The sequence below is a fragment of the Rosa rugosa genome, chromosome 7 (genome assembly GCF_958449725.1).
Source record: "Rosa rugosa chromosome 7, drRosRugo1.1, whole genome shotgun sequence".
Classification (NCBI taxonomy): Eukaryota; Viridiplantae; Streptophyta; class Magnoliopsida; order Rosales; family Rosaceae; genus Rosa; species Rosa rugosa.
Genome location: NC_084826.1, coordinates 18510484 through 18527840, shown reverse-complemented (window position 1 = coordinate 18527840; position 17357 = coordinate 18510484). Strand labels below are relative to the sequence as shown.

The 17357-nt window shown below is 38.6% G+C and overlaps 2 protein-coding genes, 1 long non-coding RNA gene and 1 pseudogene across 3 annotated transcripts; 2 read left to right on the top strand and 2 right to left on the bottom strand.

Moving 5' to 3' along the window:
- Positions 1 to 6605: 6605 nt before the first annotated feature.
- Positions 6606 to 7734, top strand: LOC133720259 (uncharacterized). Its single transcript, XM_062146473.1, has 2 exons — positions 6606 to 6756; positions 7006 to 7734. Exon 2 carries the CDS (start codon positions 7042 to 7044, stop codon positions 7699 to 7701), a length of 660 nt encoding a protein of 219 aa, XP_062002457.1. The 5' UTR covers positions 6606 to 6756; positions 7006 to 7041; the 3' UTR covers positions 7702 to 7734.
- Positions 7735 to 8688: 954 nt separating this feature from the next.
- Positions 8689 to 9492, top strand: LOC133722485 (uncharacterized). The gene is made up of 2 exons (XR_009852772.1): positions 8689 to 8965; positions 9047 to 9492. It is a non-coding gene; the product is annotated as an uncharacterized LOC133722485 (long non-coding RNA).
- Positions 9493 to 10698: 1206 nt separating this feature from the next.
- LOC133722956 (VQ motif-containing protein 4-like) lies at positions 10699 to 12392 on the bottom strand (annotated as a pseudogene).
- A 791-nt stretch (positions 12393 to 13183) lies between these two features.
- On the bottom strand, positions 13184 to 14392 carry LOC133722955 (F-box/kelch-repeat protein At3g06240-like). The gene has a single exon (XM_062149798.1). It carries the CDS (start codon positions 14390 to 14392, stop codon positions 13184 to 13186), a length of 1209 nt encoding a protein of 402 aa, XP_062005782.1.
- Positions 14393 to 17357: the final 2965 nt, after the last annotated feature.

Below are 17357 nucleotides of genomic sequence, written 5' to 3'. Positions count from 1 at the left end.
ACTTAATTCAATCAGGTAATCTTTTTGTTATTTGCACTACTGTTTGGGTAGTATATCCTAGAATAAAAAAATTAACTACTTTGCATGATCACATTGCAATTTCCAAAGTTTTTGATGGTCTTTAGGGATTATTGGATGGAGCCAATAATATTTTGATAGTTGAGAACATGGTTTCTATCCTTACGACAATCAAATAGAGTATTTTGCAATGGGCTAAGTTTATGTAAAATAATGCACATTTAACTGGCAGGTAGCTTTGTTCTTCTGATAAATCAAAATTAAGCCTTGCTACATTCCCCCAGCAACTTTACATTTGTTTCAGTTTTGCTGATTTCCATGTACATAAAGGGCCTAAAACAAAATCTTATGACCATATTGATCCCTTTTGCAAATCACCGATGAGTGTAGAGTTTGGCCTTGGGGTTTTTGCTTGACGAAATTGAAGAAAAATAGGTCGTCTTAGACGACTAAGACGAACGCTCTGAGGCTGTGGGATTCGAGGTCGAGAGCAAAGCAACCGAAGTTGTTCTGGGCGAGGAAGATCGGGGTGGCCAGCTGATGTTCAATCTCTTTTTTTTTTTTTTTTTTTTAAGGCTTGCTTGGGCACAAAAACCCGGAAAACTAGCCTAAAAATTTTCAGTCCAAATTTAATTTGGGTCAAGATTATGGATAACACGATTTGGGTCCGGCCCAAAAAGTTTGGGTCGGTCCCAGACATAATAATATACATACGGGCCCGGCCGTATCTATAGATTGAGCAATTATCAAATTTTTATTAAAAAAAGTTGAGATACCCTTCAAATATTTAAAATATTTAAAATAATATATAGTCTGAGGGTGTTCACGTCTTTTTCTGCCTGCTTTAGCTGTAATAGTGGGTACTCTCAATAATAGTATTGAATAATTAAATAATTTAAAAATTGTTTAAGGAAAATCAAAATTGGGCGAGAATTGAGTCGTGCTTTCATTGATAATAAGAGCCTCTTTATATAGAGGATTACAAGACATAGAATCAGAGTTGTACAATGAAAGATAATCGTACAATTAATCGGATATCTATGAATATCTTCGAGAATATCTCTAATTCAAAACCCTATTACAACTAGGTCAAGTAACCTAGAGTTTGGGCCAGACACATATTCTGGATTTACTTGAACACTCCTCCTTGTGTCGCCCAAACGTGGTGCTCCTCTCGTTGCCTCATTAAAAACCTTGCCGAGTAACAAAAATCCAGTGGGACAAAAATAACCTCGGTCGAAGGGGAAAAAGAGCACAACACACCCTTCACGTTTCGAGACCATACATGTAGACATCTCCCCCTAATTTCTGCATATCCTCATGATGACTACGGTCATGTGTGTTCGGATAACTTCCGCAAATGATGCTACCAACATGTTTCCCGAAAGTGGAATTTAGGCAATGACTTAGTGAGTAAGCCTGCCGCACTGTCCTCAAATTGAACCTAGTTCACTTTGATCTTGAGGAGAGTTTATTGTTGCTGATTATCCTTGGTCTTGTCGCTTTTGATGTAGCCTTGCTTCACTTGTTCAAAATAAGCAGCATTATCCTAAATGCTCGTAGGCTCATCTGTGGTAGACTTCAAACCACAATTGTTTGAACATGCGTAATTATGGATCCAATCCATAAACATTCACGAACTACTTCGTGAAGAGCAAAAATCTCTACATGGTTCTAAGATATAGCGACTAGGGTATGTTCTGTCGACTCCCAAGATATCATAGTTTTTACCCATGGTGAACACTTAACCAGTTTGGGAATGACCTTTGTGCGGGTCAGAGAGATACCCAACATCAGCAAAACCTTCCAAAACGCTTATCGTTTTGGGATGGGGATAGTGGACGCAGACCAGTGTTGGCGATGTTCCTGGTGTGTGATGGGTCCGAATCCATCGTCTCTCTGTAGGGATAGAACAAGACAAGTTCATATCAATCGTGCATCTCAAGTACCGAAAGATATCTTTTACACCAATCTAATGGCGTCGCGTTGGCGCAAAGCTATACCTTAGCTAACAAGTTCACTGCAAATGAGATGTTCGGTCTTGTGCATTGAGCTAAGTACAATAATGCTCCTATTATACTCAAGTAAGGCACTTCTGCCCCTAGCACATCTTCGTCATCATCCTTCAGACGAAGAGGATCATTTTCAGAATCAATACTACGGACGATCATGAGGGTGCTTGAAGGTTTGACATTGTCAAAATGCCTAAGCATCTATCAACACGATGCTCAAGTTCCAAACTGAGACATAATCGTGTTCTCCCAAAATCCTTCATCTCAAACTCGGATTTCAAGTATTCAGCGGTTTCCCTTAACTCTTTAAGGGCTTCCAATGAAGATCATGTCCAACATGAACCGCGATAGAATCCGAAAGTTGTTATGGAAACGCGTGGGCATATCCCTTTCCAATCAAGTAGTCACTTTAGTGAGCATTTTAACCTTATTGTAAACGCGCTCCGTGGTCTAGAGCCACTTGACTTGGGTAAATGAAGTTCACCATGATACATTCCGTATCTAGATCCGCATAGAGATACATAGTGACTACATTTGTAAGCTGCATGTTCAGTTATTCGGAAATTACCAAACTGACAGGGTAGTGGAGTGCAATGACATCCATTACGAGAGAATATGTCTCATCGTAGTCGATTCCAGGGCGTTTTATGAGAACCCTTGCGCCATAAGACGAGATTGCCATCTCTTTTTCTCATCATGCTTTCTAACGAAGTCCCATTAGTCAATAGGTTTTATGTTAGGAGGTGTTGCCATCACTGGCTCGGAAACCTCCTCTTCGTTAGAGAATCCAACTTAACCTGGATCGCATCTTTCCATTTAGGCCAAATTTCTCTACGTTGGCATTCATTCATCAACGGAGCGTAGTTCGATATCATCGGACTCAACAAACTCATGCGCAACTACATCATCAATTATGATGGAGTTTCTATCCCACGTCTCATGTACACTAGTGTAATTTTCATAGAGCTCTATATTATCAGGAATAGGTTCTGAAGTTGAGGCGTCCCCCAACGATAACCATAACCCGGAAGATACTCATGAGACGGATTTTGAGTCTTGATGATCAAAGGATTGAAATGTGCCAAAGTATCCTTCGAACCTACGGGCTTCCCACGCATCCTAGCTGGGGCCATGACCTATAACGCCAAAGTGCCACTCTCTTTGGCGTTGGCGCCATGCCTATCTCCGTGTAGGGTGGCGCTACGTCCTCTCGTAGGGACGTCTTTCCTTGCAGACATATTTGCAGCAGATATGTGTGATCTCGTCACTTTAGTGGGGATCGAGATGAGACATAGTGGGGACAGACCACGACAATTCATGTCGTTCCTGCTGGACATTCGTGTTCTTATCTCTTCCTAACGACGGAAAGACTGTCTCATCAAAGTGACATCCGCAAAGGTTTCACATGAAGAAACTATGACTATAATTTAAATTAAAATGAGAAATTTAAAAATAAATTTCACATATTCTTGTCCCAAAAGAATAATAATAAAAATTACGTATTTAATTCTAATACATTAAATTTGATATATTCAAATTAATTAGTGATGAGATAGGAGAGCAGCTCCACTCCGAGTGGGACCCTCTAAATATATTCACACAGATAGTCAAATCTGTTGTGCAAGTACTATTGGCAACGCTCGCAATGCACACAAACTATTATTCCGTTGTATGGTGTGAATAGACAAGTTCACACAGAATTCTGTATGTAATGCTAAGAATTCAGTCAATTCACACTGATTCTCATATGTGTGTTGTAGTTACTTTTTCTAGTAGGGAAACTCATTTGGTACATATGCATTAATGTTTGAATCTTGAGGGGTTTGACTCAAGAAATTAAGGAGACACGGTGGTCATCACTCAATTGGTGAATCTAGAGTTGATAGCTAATCGAACCATTCAATTGGTCTCTTAGAAAATTAAGATGCAGTTGATGTTGTTACTATTAGCCTTGGTGTCTGTAGAAGTGGCGATATGGCGGCAGAATTATGTCAACAAGCAGCAGCTCGACTGGTAGACTACAACACCACCGACGATGAACTAGTTGTAAACAGCGGCTCATCGTTCGTCGACCTTTACTTCTACTTCATCAATTCATCTCCCGCCCTTTTTGCTATAGACCTATGGCCAATAAAATCCTTAATATTGGCCCACCCCGGTCAACACCCCATCTTCCTCAACTCTCATTTTCTGTTTCACATCTCTCCTTCTCTTTCCTCAATAATATTGCCTGTTTTTTTGACCAAAAATATGAAAGTAAAACAGGATTTTAAAAATTACAAAAAAAAAAAAAAGGAAGGTCAACATGCTAATTTGAGATATCTGAATAGAAGTTACCTCTTAAAAATCTAACACACACATATAGTATATGAGATGTGTCTAGTAAATGGTTAATTCAAGTGAAATAAAAAGTATAATCACTTCTTGATTAGGAAAATGTAATAAACCGTTAACTTTTATCTTCTACACATTATTCTTCAGTAGGCTACATATTGTTATTATATATTAGTTGTAGTTTTAGTTATGTCCGTCACTCGTTCTTTCGTTTATTGCTTCCTGCCTACCGTTAGATTTCTGGTAGTTATTTTGTTTTAACTATATGCAGTAGTTATTCAGTTTTCTTGACATTCTTTCCTTTATATTGGCTTTCTTTCACTCATTTCATCATGTCCATCCCTCTGTCTCTCTCTCTCTAAGACCTTCTACTTATAAGCTAGCTTTATTTACATATGACAATGGAAATGGATGCAAAAGGTCAGCGATCAATTACCAAGCCGCTTCTCCCAGTTTCGAATAACCCTTCAAAGCCTTACATTTCGCGTTCTTTTGGATCACACTACATTCCCGATTTCACCCTTAGCCAGCTCATGATTTTGTTAATCACATTAGGAACCATTTTGTCCTTGCCATGCATATTCATGTCTATGTACCAATTTCCGCAAACCCCAAACATCCAGCTCCACTCGCTCTTCATTTCCAAACTCAACATCTCCAACACAACGTTAGGGGCTAATTGGGACTTGACCCTTAAAATAGAAAATCCCAACTTAGTCTCGTGGATTCGCTTCAACGACATAAAAGGCTCAATTTTGTACAAGAATAACCATCTCGTAATGTACTCCTTGGAGCCGTTTGTATTGGGATTGAAGGAAAACAGAATTATGCAAATGAAAATGTCAACCCATAAGCTGGAAATGAACAATTGGGTTTTGGAAGACATTGGTAAGCGATACCAAGATGGCGGAGCTGTCCAGTTTAGCCTGCAAATGTCTTTTTGGGGTATGTATAGAAATGGGTGGAGGGGAAAACAGAATTTTATAATGAATCCTCGATGTTCGGATTTGAAGGTTGGCTTCTTGCCTCAAACAGGGTTCGGAAGCTGGTTAAGGAAAGGAGAACATATGATGTGCTCTGTTAATCCAAATGAAGACTAAGTGGATGCCTGTGATAAGGTGAAGAATATGAGTCGAGGTCAACAGAGTAAACAAGGTGAAGATCTGCTCCAGCCCTCATCAGATGATACACGTGTCAACCATCAGAAGGAGACACAGGAGAATGAAGTTTGCTAGTGTTTACAGCTCGTAAATGTACACGTGTCATGAACATGTAGAAATTGTTGAAAATTAGTTATATGAAACTAATTAGCTGAGTTGTTAGAAATTACCTGCATGAATTAGTACATCAGTCATTCATCTTTGTAAAATTACCTAGAGCAATATCAGTATCAGAGCTCTCTCTCTCTCTCTCTCTCTCTCTCTCGTTGTTCTTCATCTTCTTCCTTCTCAGTTTTTGTGGTTAATTCGTAGCCTTCATAGCTTTTCTTTAGCTTCTTCAGATTTCAACATCCTCAGTTCCTCACCATGATTTTTAGCAGGCCGTCCATATAAAATTCTATAATTATTTTCATTTTCGTTCGTTTTTTGCACGTGAAATTAGACTTATAGTTTGAGACAATAAGTTGATGGCTGCACATGGAAGATTCTATAACTAAATTATGAACAAGAGTTTCATTAAACGGTACAATACAGTAGAAATTTCTAGTAAACATAACAACCAATCTGTAGAATTACTGAATTACATGTTGTATACATTGTGTGTTTGATACATTGGTATATGTATGGATGAAAATCATGGAATCAAAGAAACAAAAAAAAAAAACCATTAGAATTTATTTATTTGTCTTTAGATTTGGATTCAAGAGTGAACAATAATGAGGCAATTAGAAGTTATTTATTTGTCTCATTATTCTCTATTTTTTGTTTTAAATCATATGCAAGTTGTGCAAAACTGAGTACAAAACTACAAATTAATTTATACCAGTCTTTTTTTTTTCTTTTTTCTTTTTTTGAGAAAAATTTATACCACAGTCTGGAGTACGAAATTTAGAAACCAAATAATAAACCATATACAATTAAAAAAAATTGAAGCACAATTAAGGAACTCGAAACATCGCTTCGGTTGGCCCCAATCAACGTCTCTAACCGCCTTGCATATATATCTTCCCAAACAATTGATTGTACTGCGTTTCGTACAAATACTTGCTTTTAACCGCTGCCTCTTCCTCACTTGTTTCTTCTCTCTTGCCATCTCAATCTTTCTGCAAGACAAGAACACATTTAATACCATCGATCAGTAGCAATTTCTGGACTCACCAACTACGTACATACTTTTAAACATCCCCACCAGGATAGATCGATCGCTAACCAAGAAAATTTCCCTTCAGAAGGTATATGATCACTCTCTCTTTTGAATTGGTTTTTGAAGTTCTCTGGAGTGAAAGAAATCTAGTACGTGATATATAAATTATAATTGTGAATTCCAAGTCTTTGTTGCCGTGTTTAATACAAGAACTATATATGCCATATAGCTTCTAATCTCCATTTCTTTTGCGTTTCTTGCGAAAAATTAGTCTCTGAGAAGTGCATAAAGAGAAAGAACTCAATTGTAATAACTAAAATTTCTATTTGTCTTTCAGAATTCTTGCGTTCTGTTCCTTCAGCGAGATTTATTTATGGCTACTTCATGGTGCAAAGATTCCCCAATACTCAACAAAGTTCGTGGATGCATCTTGCTTGTTGTGATAGTAGTGACTCTTACGACTGCCATTGGATTTACTCTTTGGTTCATAGGCAGCTATGTGGATTCAAAGTCCGGTCCGCAGACACAACCCCTTGTGCTTCGCTTGGATGCATTTTCTTTATCAAATTTCGAGGTTTCCAATTCATCGTTATCTGCCAGTTGGGATGCCAAAATGACATTTGGGAACCAAAATAATGGCCTAACTGTTACCCTCTACCCTTTTGAGAGTTTTGTGTATTACAAAGAAGGTGAAGACGCTCTGTCATGTGCTTTAGTGGATGCAATGCATATTCCTCCGAGAAAACAGAAGACAGTGCAGATCAAATTTGATTCCACAGGCTGTGGAGGGGACCAGCCATTTATCGAGGATCGTGTGCTGAAGGAGTTAAGTGAAGATCGAAAGAGTGGTTACTTGAATTTCAGTATGAAGATGCATATAGATGCTTCGTATAGCATGAGGGAGCTATTGGGAATGGGAACACAAGTGAGTTTAAATCCTAATTGTACAAATTTGAAGGTTGAGTTTGCCGCTGCCAAAGGTGAGGGAAAGATATTTGGGGGAAGGAAGTGCTTTGTTCCATTGCCTAATTGATCCAGGATTGTTGTTGTACATGTTTATAATAATTTTGAACCTTGATATACTATCAAATATTATGTTGGAAGTTTCGGAAGGCATTGATCTTGAACTGAATGGAGTAATTAATTTTTCTTCTGAGTAGATCAGCTATATATATACCGGTGAAATTTGAATTTGTGGCTCCATGCTGCTGCAACTCAACTGCATATTTTCTCAACTTTTCTCTTAACTCGGTAGTATACGAAAAATAAAGTGATTTGGATACAACCAATGGTCATATCTCTTCCTTATGTGTGGTCATATCTCTTCCTCATGGAGATGAGCAACTTGGGTATAGCTCATCTCCATGGGATGTTTTTTCACAAGTTCGGGTTCGAACTAAAGACCCTCCTATTACTAGGAGAAGCCCTGCAGCGTCCGCCCCACTTACAGGCTAGCATGCTTCCACTAGACTAATTTCATTGGGTCATATCTCTTCCTTAATTTATGATTCAATTTATTATTTTTCATGGTCTTTTTAAGTAAAGAAATTCAAGAAACAATAAACAAAAGTGAAAACGGTTGCTCTCAGCTTTATGTTGTTCGATACAGACTCGGTATATTTAAAACTACACAATGGATATGTATATTCAATCTAATAAATAGGTCAACAACTTAAAATTTCAAACTTATGATCATAGACTTGCTCTAGTCCCAATAGAAGATTGTAGAATGACTTACGTTATTGAAACTCTTGATATCAAAATCTTTGGAAAAGTTATCATTTGCTTAATTTGTCATATTATTTGATGTACCTAAATCATCATATATAATTTGCGAAATGTTAACGAAGTAAATTTCTCAAAATGGGTAAACAACTGGGGTCATTATGCCAGTTACCATGCAAACCACTATTGAAAAAATAAGCACAAAAATCTCAACTCATCTACTAGCTAGTTATAATCTAGTGGGCAGGGTATCTCCTTACCTTTGTTGCTATCAGATCAGGGACTTGTACACAAAACTACTGCCAAGTACCAACACAAAATAAGCATAACACGAGAAAAAATTTAGACAGGCTAAGATAGTTTGGGCATTAGATAATTCTTCAAAAACTAAATAAAAATAGGTGATGACGAATCGCACGTGAATTTTAGCTCAATAATTTTAGCTCCAGCCACCGAGCCACCTCCCCTTTGAGTCCTCCTGAGCCACCTCCTCCGACACCGAGCCACCTCCACTGTGAGTCTGCATCTATGATCTCTGCGACTCCAAGAAGGCTTCAATCCCTGAATCTCAGGTAAACACCGTAAACTGATTACCCAGTACCCATGGTGTCCAGATTTGTGAATCGTGATGTTTGGTGATGCTCGGTGTTTAGGGTGAGAGGTCGTAAACTGATTACCCAACAGTCAAATACCCAATACCCATGCTGAGAGCTTCTGTCTGATTGCTGGAAGTCAAGTGGTGCTCTGGTGCTGGTGCCATCGTAAATCATCTTCATCATCTCAGATACCAATTTCTCTTCTTTTCGGTTTTATGAGTTTTGGTTATTCTGGAAATTAGATGTTGATAATGTATGCGTTCTGCAACGATTTTGATTGCTTGGAATTGGATGTGTTGAGTTTGAATGATCTGCAATTGGATGTGTTGAGTTTGAATTTGATATAATCATTAGAGCAGCCATTTAATTATATCTGTTAAAGCAGAATTCCTACATTTAATTCTGTCCGTTTAGGGCAGCCATGTATCCTAATATGTAACATATGAATGTAAAGCTACTTCTTAGCAATATGTAATGCTAATATGGTTTGCTGGAATGTAACATATGAGAGGAATATATGCAATCTGGTAGTAGTAGCAAAGATTTTAGTTTCCCTTTCCCTTGATTAGAAAGAATTTATGTGACTTGGTATGTCTGATCTTTGTTCTTGTTTCCTGGAAATTATACTTCAAGCCTACACTAATCCATTTGGTTTCATTTTAAGTTCTGTACTGAAGTAAGTGATTTAGTTGTATGTTGTTTTAATTGGGTGCATGTGAGACGGCTGCATTCATGAGTTGATGGCTTTAATTTCTGGGGTTTTAGCTAGAAACCCAAGTGCCCAGATAGCCCTTTAGTTAAAATTATAATTTTTTTTCTTATCTTGAAATCTCATACCTTTGTTATCTTGTGAGTGTAGTTGGTGCTGCTCGAGTATTAGTCCTTAGTGCTGTTTATCAAAACCTGCTTATCATGCTTTATTCGCTCTTCCTCTTTCTATATAGCTAAAATTAGCCTAACTCATTTTCAATTCCTGCCTACGTCCCTGGCAGTGATGATGTCGTGATGTATTCACGCCACAATGACAACCTTAAGACCATTATTTAGTGTGATGGACTGGAGTTTCTGATGGGTATGTACTTAAAACTCATTTTAGTCACTGATTGAATTTACTATTGTTGTTTTTCTTTTTTTTCCATATACAGCAAACAGATAACATTGAAATGAAGAAAAGTTAGAGAACCCAATAATTGGGTTGGAACAGCAAACATAAACAAAACAGAACAAAGCAACAGAAGAGGATGGTTAATTAATGAGAAAATTTCAGCTACCGTCCCTAAACTATGCTGCCAAGGCCAATTTGATACCCGAACTCTCAAAAGTATCAATGTGATACCCAAAGACCTAAATTGACATCAACGTGATACTTCCGTCCAAAATTTCTGACGGCGCCGTCTGTTTGTTGACATGGCAAGTACGTAGGAAAAAAAAAAAGGGCAAAATTGACTTTTTACCCTTTTTTGTTAATTCATTTTTTTTCTTTTCTTTTCATTTCTTCTTCTTCTTCTTCTTCTTCTTCTTCTTCTCTTCCTCTGGGATTTTCTTCTAGCCCAAGACCAGTCCGACGATGGTGACTCTTTCCCAAGAAATAAAAAAAAAAAGACTTCTTCTTCTTCTTCTTCTTCAACCTCACTCTTCTTCTTCTTCTCTCTCCTCTCCTTCTCCTCCACCCAAACCATCACTAACGCCACCGAGATCCTCTCCAAAAGATCAGTACCTGTGATTGAAAACTATCCATAACCCATTACCCTTTTCTTTATGATTGACCCCAAACACTCATAGTTTACACTTCTCTCTCTCTTTTTCCTTGGATTGGATCAAGAAGACGACCCTGAAACTCTCGGCGAAGTGACCGGAAACAATGGCAAAAGCCGGGGCTCTGGCTCTCTGGGAGTACTGGTGCTCGTTCTCGGAGACGGGTGCAAGTAAAAACCCTTCTCGGCTATAGCCCGATCCTCCTCCTCCGACGAGTTCCCCAACGGCGACGACGCCGACTTGTCAAAATGGTCGTCGTTGAATGGGGTCACCGGGCTCAGCGTCAGCGACGGAAAGTCGAGCAGACTCGGCGACAAGATCTTGGCCGGGTAACGCGGCGAGAACCCAGAAGAGGCTTGGCTCCGGTGGTGGGCAAAATTGGGCATCAGGGTATTGATCATTAGGCTGTTCTTGAGGTTCTGGCTCCTCCTCTCGTAGAGCTTGAAGCCCTGCTGCTTCTTCGGCACGGTCTTCACCGGAGGGATGGTGAAGTTCTTGGACGACAGTGGGGACGACGATGACTCCTGTGTGTGCTTGTTAGTTTGCTTCGTTGTGGTCTCCAATGAGCCGGTGAGCATTTGGACTACGTGCTTGAAGTTGGAGGAGTCGGGTTGGAGTCAGATCTGGGAGTCAGCTTTGGAGTTGTCGGAGTTTGAACTCCGGAGTTGTTATTGTTGTTGTTGTTGCTGCTGCCATTGCTGGTGGGGGAGTTTAGAGGAGAATATGAAGCAGGCGGCTTCTGATGATGGTGAGGATGATGATGATCTCGGGTTTGTTCCTAAGGCCTTAATGTGTACTCCATTTAAAAGGGTGGGTCTTTTTCACCAGCAGAAGCAGAGAAAACCAGACCTTGTCTCGCTCAACAACTCGGCGGCCCAATTTAAGCTGACGGGTCGTTGATCATCTCGGCACCAGCAGGTTCTTCGACCGGTATCGGGTTCGATTGGGAGCTTCAGCCCTAAGCTGCTTGGCACCACGAAACCCTAAGAAGAAGAAGAAGAAGAAAATCCCAGAAGAAGAAGAAATGAAAACGAAGAAGAAGGAAGAAAAAGAAATGAAAAGAAAAGGAAAAAAAAAAGTAAATTGGTCATTTCACTTTTTTTTGGGACCCACGTGCTTGCCACATCAGCAAACAGACGGCATCGTCAGAAATTTTGGACGGAAGTATCACGTTGATGTCAATTTAGGTCTTTGGGTATCACATTGATACTTTTGAGAGTTCGGGTATCAAATTGGCTTTGGCAGCATAGTTTGGGGACGGTAGCTGAATTTTTCTCTTAATTAATGGACCAAACCCAGGCATTGCAACAATATAAACAAGGAAACAACAACAACGACAATAATTACTCAAACCAGGCGAGGCCAATCCAACAAAACCCCAATCTAGCCAAGCAACGGACAATCCAACAAAACCCCAATCTAGCCAAGCAACGGACGCTGCCACAAGGATAGCACCAGCGCGAACAAAATTTGCACCAGTTTGCATGAACAATATATATCTAACCAGATTTGGAGAGCTTGGGAGGAGGCGACGATAATCCCAATAGAGAGCACCCAAAAATCCCAAGTCCAGACACACAAGAGGGAGCAGTATCATCTCCGTATCGGAGAAATCTTCCACAGCCAAAGGAAGGACCATAAAATCCATAGGAAGAAGGCAAAGAAACAAATCCACAAATGGATCAAAAGGACAGCCGCCCAAAGGGTAAATAATCCAATGTTGCACCAACAAATTCTGACCCAAGTACGCTAGCGGGTAAACCCAGCTTACTATACAAAGAGTGGCTGAAGGCAACAGAGGATAAACATTGAAAGCAGCAAAACTCCAACAAAGAATCGAATCTGAAAGATGAAAGGAAACTAGATGCGGAAGGGGGAATTTCGGAGCGCATAAACTTTTTCAGACAACAATTGTCTTGTGGTTTTAAACCACTTAAAAACGATGCAGCTTAGCACTTTAGGAGTGGAAAGAAGTTTTAGGCCCATTATAGGATTTGAAGGAAAGTTCTGTCTCAAAAACTTAACAAACCTGGCAAGCTTAAGCATGCATTACGCCTGATTCGATGGGAGTTGTAATTGAAAAAGTTAATGTATAATATATATCTCTCTTAATATCTAGTATCTTACCCAACTTCACATGCATCTATCTTCAGATATCTTTCATAATATTATATCAAATGTCCGTAACAAAAATCCCAACTTCCTATTTTGTATGTGATCTAGATGAATGCGCAACAGATACTTTTAATAATTCAAACTACTAAATATACATGATCATTCAGAAAAATTAATATGCTACAGAACTCTGATAGTTTTATTACTACACATGAACATAACTTGAGAATGAGTAAACCTTGTGCTATTTCAGAGAGAATTAACAAAATTACAATGAAAGACTCACAAACTTGTAGCTAGTTAGCTGTACTATCTCACTTTCGATCAGCTGGTGAATGGTGAAACTAAAGTCTCCATGTACAAGATGGGCAAATCACTGTTAGATCTGATTGTCTTCTTCTCCGGATCATATACTAGCAAGCCCCCGCATATAGTCATCAAAAAGTTACCATCCTCAAAAAATTTCAGCGGCCAATAACACTCAGGATGACTGTTGAATGAAATATGCCCAACATTGGTCCAGGAATCCTCAATCCCATATTCCTTCATCTCCCATATTGTCAATTTTGTCTCTGTACGGACTGTACCATTCCAAAAGCATACAAAGATAGAATCTCTAGAAGTCCAAACTTTTGCGCTCGTATCTTGGGTTACAAGAGAGGGTAACGACACCAGATTCTGAAATTTCTCCTCTGCCAAATCAAAAGAGATGATACTCAATCTTGATGGGCCACTATGGTCATCCTCGATGGCATCCCATTGGGCACTCTCTATCCAATGTAGAGCTCCGTTTAGTAAGCATCCACGACCATATATTTCGTTATGAATTTGAACGTCATCAAAATTCCTCCATGATGTTGTAAAAATTGCCATATGGGCTAATGTTTTAGGCATAGAGGGCATGTCCCCCAGAATGATCTTGTACCTTTCAGTGCAGGAATCGTAGCCGAAACCGTAAAACGTTTGATGTGTCTTAACATGAGTTTGCTTTGGTAATTTGTTGACTTTTCTAGTACAAGGGTTCCATAAGACAACGTAGCCCCATTTTAATAGAAGACATATCAAGCCATTGCAAGAACCCACAACAATATTCGCAACCTCACGTTTTAAACTGCCAGTCGTTCGCCGGTGCTGTTTATAACGGTTTGGTAGTTTAAGCTTTCTGCCTTGAACAGGACCATCTTTCTTCAATAAAGCTTCGCAGTCTACGGAGAGGGGAGGCATCAATGAATAAAGGACCCGGAAGCTGCTGCTATCGGTGACTGCGTGACTGAGATGCTTCCTACTAAAATTAGAAGAATTAGAGATGAAAGCACACCATGACTTGCATACAGCACGAAATCGCAATAAAGACTTGGCTGGTAGCCTTTTCAGTATCTCAATGATAATATCGTTTTTGAGGGAACCAGTATCTAGCGACTGGTAGTAGTACTCGTCGTCAAAAGGAGGACGTTTAAGCACACAGCCACCGCAAGCCGAGGGAACCAGTTGGTTCTGCTGCCGCCGCTTCTCGAGCTCATCTTTCCTTGCCATAGTGTTCGCTGGGTAAGCCCTAGTTTTTTTTTTTTTTTTTTTGGCCAATGTCCTGCTACTGCTAGCGTCTCTATGTGATCTGCAGCCCTAGCCTTCTCTGTTTACAAAGTGGTCGGGCAGGGTCGGGCTTGGGCCGACACATGTACATAATATTAGAATTAGAATCTAAATCTTTATTTCTAGGTGAGTATATAAAGTATTACAATAGAAATTCTTATTTCATTAGGATTTTAATGAAAAAGACCTTGAGTACAGGGACAAGGATCCTCATTCCATTTGTCAAATCGTGGATGAGATTGTGATCTTCACTCTCATTCTCATCCCCACCCAATACTAGTTAATATTTTTAAATACAGTTATATATTGTATTTACTTATAGTTTTTAATATTTAAATAAACTCATAGAATTTATTTTAGAAGAAAAATATTATATTCAATAATCCAAAAATTTAAGGTGAAAATCAGAAATAGTACTTAAAGTATACCCCTATCTTAACGATGTATAGTACCTGAACTTCATTTTTTTTTTGTCACAACAAGTACATGAACTCTTTGAGTTCCTTTGAAGTGGCCTAAGGCCACATTCGGCCACAAATCTAGTCAAAAATGATAAGTGAGGAGTACGTGCCTTATTTATAAAGGTTAAAGATGATAATCTGTACTAGTTGTTAACTGTATTATGACCCAAGCCACTATCTTATTCTTCTCAATCTTTGATCTATGAAGTAAAAACTCAAAATTCTTATCTCAAATCAGACAATTAATTAACCCCAATACCAAATGTGTGCCTCACGTGCCATTTTTGGCCGGACTAGTGAACAAATATGGCTTTAGGTACCACTTCAAGTCTTTAAAAGAACTCGAAGAGTTAGTAGTAGTCGTAACAAAAAATAAAGTTCAGGTACTATCGATAAGATAAAGGTATAGTTCAGGAACTATTTATGATTTTGTTTTTCCAAAAATTTATAATCAACAGAATGACAATGTAACTTCAAAACTACTCCAAATGGAGAAGAGAAACTACTCATATCCCAAATAGATAATTGATAGTTACAAATATCATGAGTCAATAAAGAGGCCAAAAGTCTAACCACAATGATCTTCATTTTATCCCGGCTACTAAATGGTCAAACAACCTCGAATTTTACGATCCAGCCACAAAACCAACATTACGACAAACCATATTACCATCTTCAACACCGTGTCCCAAAACTAGAAGACCATGTGTAAGGGTAATTCGATCAGCATCATGTTGATAACAAGAAAGCACTAAAATTATAGCATATAGTTTGTCACTCCATAAATATGGCTCAGCAACAAAGCTAAGACTCTCAAACCCTATCTCAAATGAGAAGGACTTATTTGACCTAAATAAATTCTGAATATAAGACCCTACAAGAAGACAAAAAATAATTGTCACGACTAACCGCTCTCTCCCAACTCGCCACCTCTAACTTCCCGATACCTTTTGAACATAACCCTATTAATAAATTTGAACATCAAATCATGATTAAATATCTTATGATGCTTTTATTGTAATTTGATGTGTTTGAAGGAAAATTAATTAAAAGAGTTGTTATTGGGACCTCCAAATTTTCTCACATAACCTCTCATACTTTTTACAGTTTACACCTCCTTTTTTACTTCTAATAAATAAATAAAATTTCTCACTAGACCTCTGTTTTAATTTCTAAAACAACATTAGTTATATTATTCACACACAAAACAATAAATTACTTATTATACCTCTAAGTCACTCACTACACCTCCATTCCTCTTTTTTTTTTTCTTTTTTTTTTTTGGCATGCAGAGCCAAAAACTTAACAAAAAAAATTTCTAAAACTTTTTTTCATGAATCAAATGGTCATAAATCTCTCATTTAATTGAAGCGAAACATTTACAACACAATCATAATGGAGATTGATGTGGAACACCATACGGGGACGGGAAATCTCCATTACATTACAATGGAGATTGATGTGGAGACGGGGTAGAGATCAATTTAGGGGATGATACTTTAATACCCATTAGGTACCCTATTCATGGTCATCCTAATTGTTTTAATTTGCATAATCTCATTTTTATCAATGAAGTTATTCTTTCTCATTGAGAAACAACAAAAACTAAACAAATCATTAATTAGTTTAGTTGGAAAATGGAGCTGTTACATGATTTGTTTTTCCTCTCCATTTTGTGGAAAAGATTGCTTGCATTCCATTGAGTGATAGAAGACTTCAAGACCGTATCATTTGGAAGCTTGAAAAGAAGGGCTGATTTACTGTGAAGAGTGGGTATAGTGTTGCTTGTGATCTGGTTATGGAGTTCCCTTTCTTCCACCTCACAAGGGGATTCATTTACAGATTTATGGAACGCTTTATGGAATGCCAAAGTCCCAGGTAAGGTTTCAATTTTTTCTTCGAGAGCTGGTCAAGATATTCTTCCAACTAGAGAAAAAGTAACCACTAAGGATTCTACGTACGGGTGAGTTGCATTTCTAGTTTTGATCCCATCCGGCCATCCCTATAAAACTATTAGGCATGTTATTTTGTGTGTGTCAGCATGCGAGAGACATTCTGGCTGCCTTTCCTTTCTTTGTTCATGTACCTGTTTCTCCTTCTTTCATCTTTAAGGAGTGGTTACTTGGTCAGACTAGACCACTTACTGCTAGTTGTACGTTTTGATAGACTACTGATGATTTCGTGGAAAAATAGAAATGAAAAACTGTGGAACAATGTGCACTACTAAAAAGAGGCCTAAGGGGACACAACTTATTTGTGCCTATTGCTACCTATAGAGACCCATGTGTTCCTAATGATCAAAGGGGACAAATAATGCATTTGTGCCTGTTGTAGGTGTTCCTATTGCTAAATGGCACACATAACTTATAACTTAGGTGTCCCTATTCTTGTGTCTGGGGCCCACCATTGTGTAACCACCATACTCCCCTTCAAATACGTTACTGTTC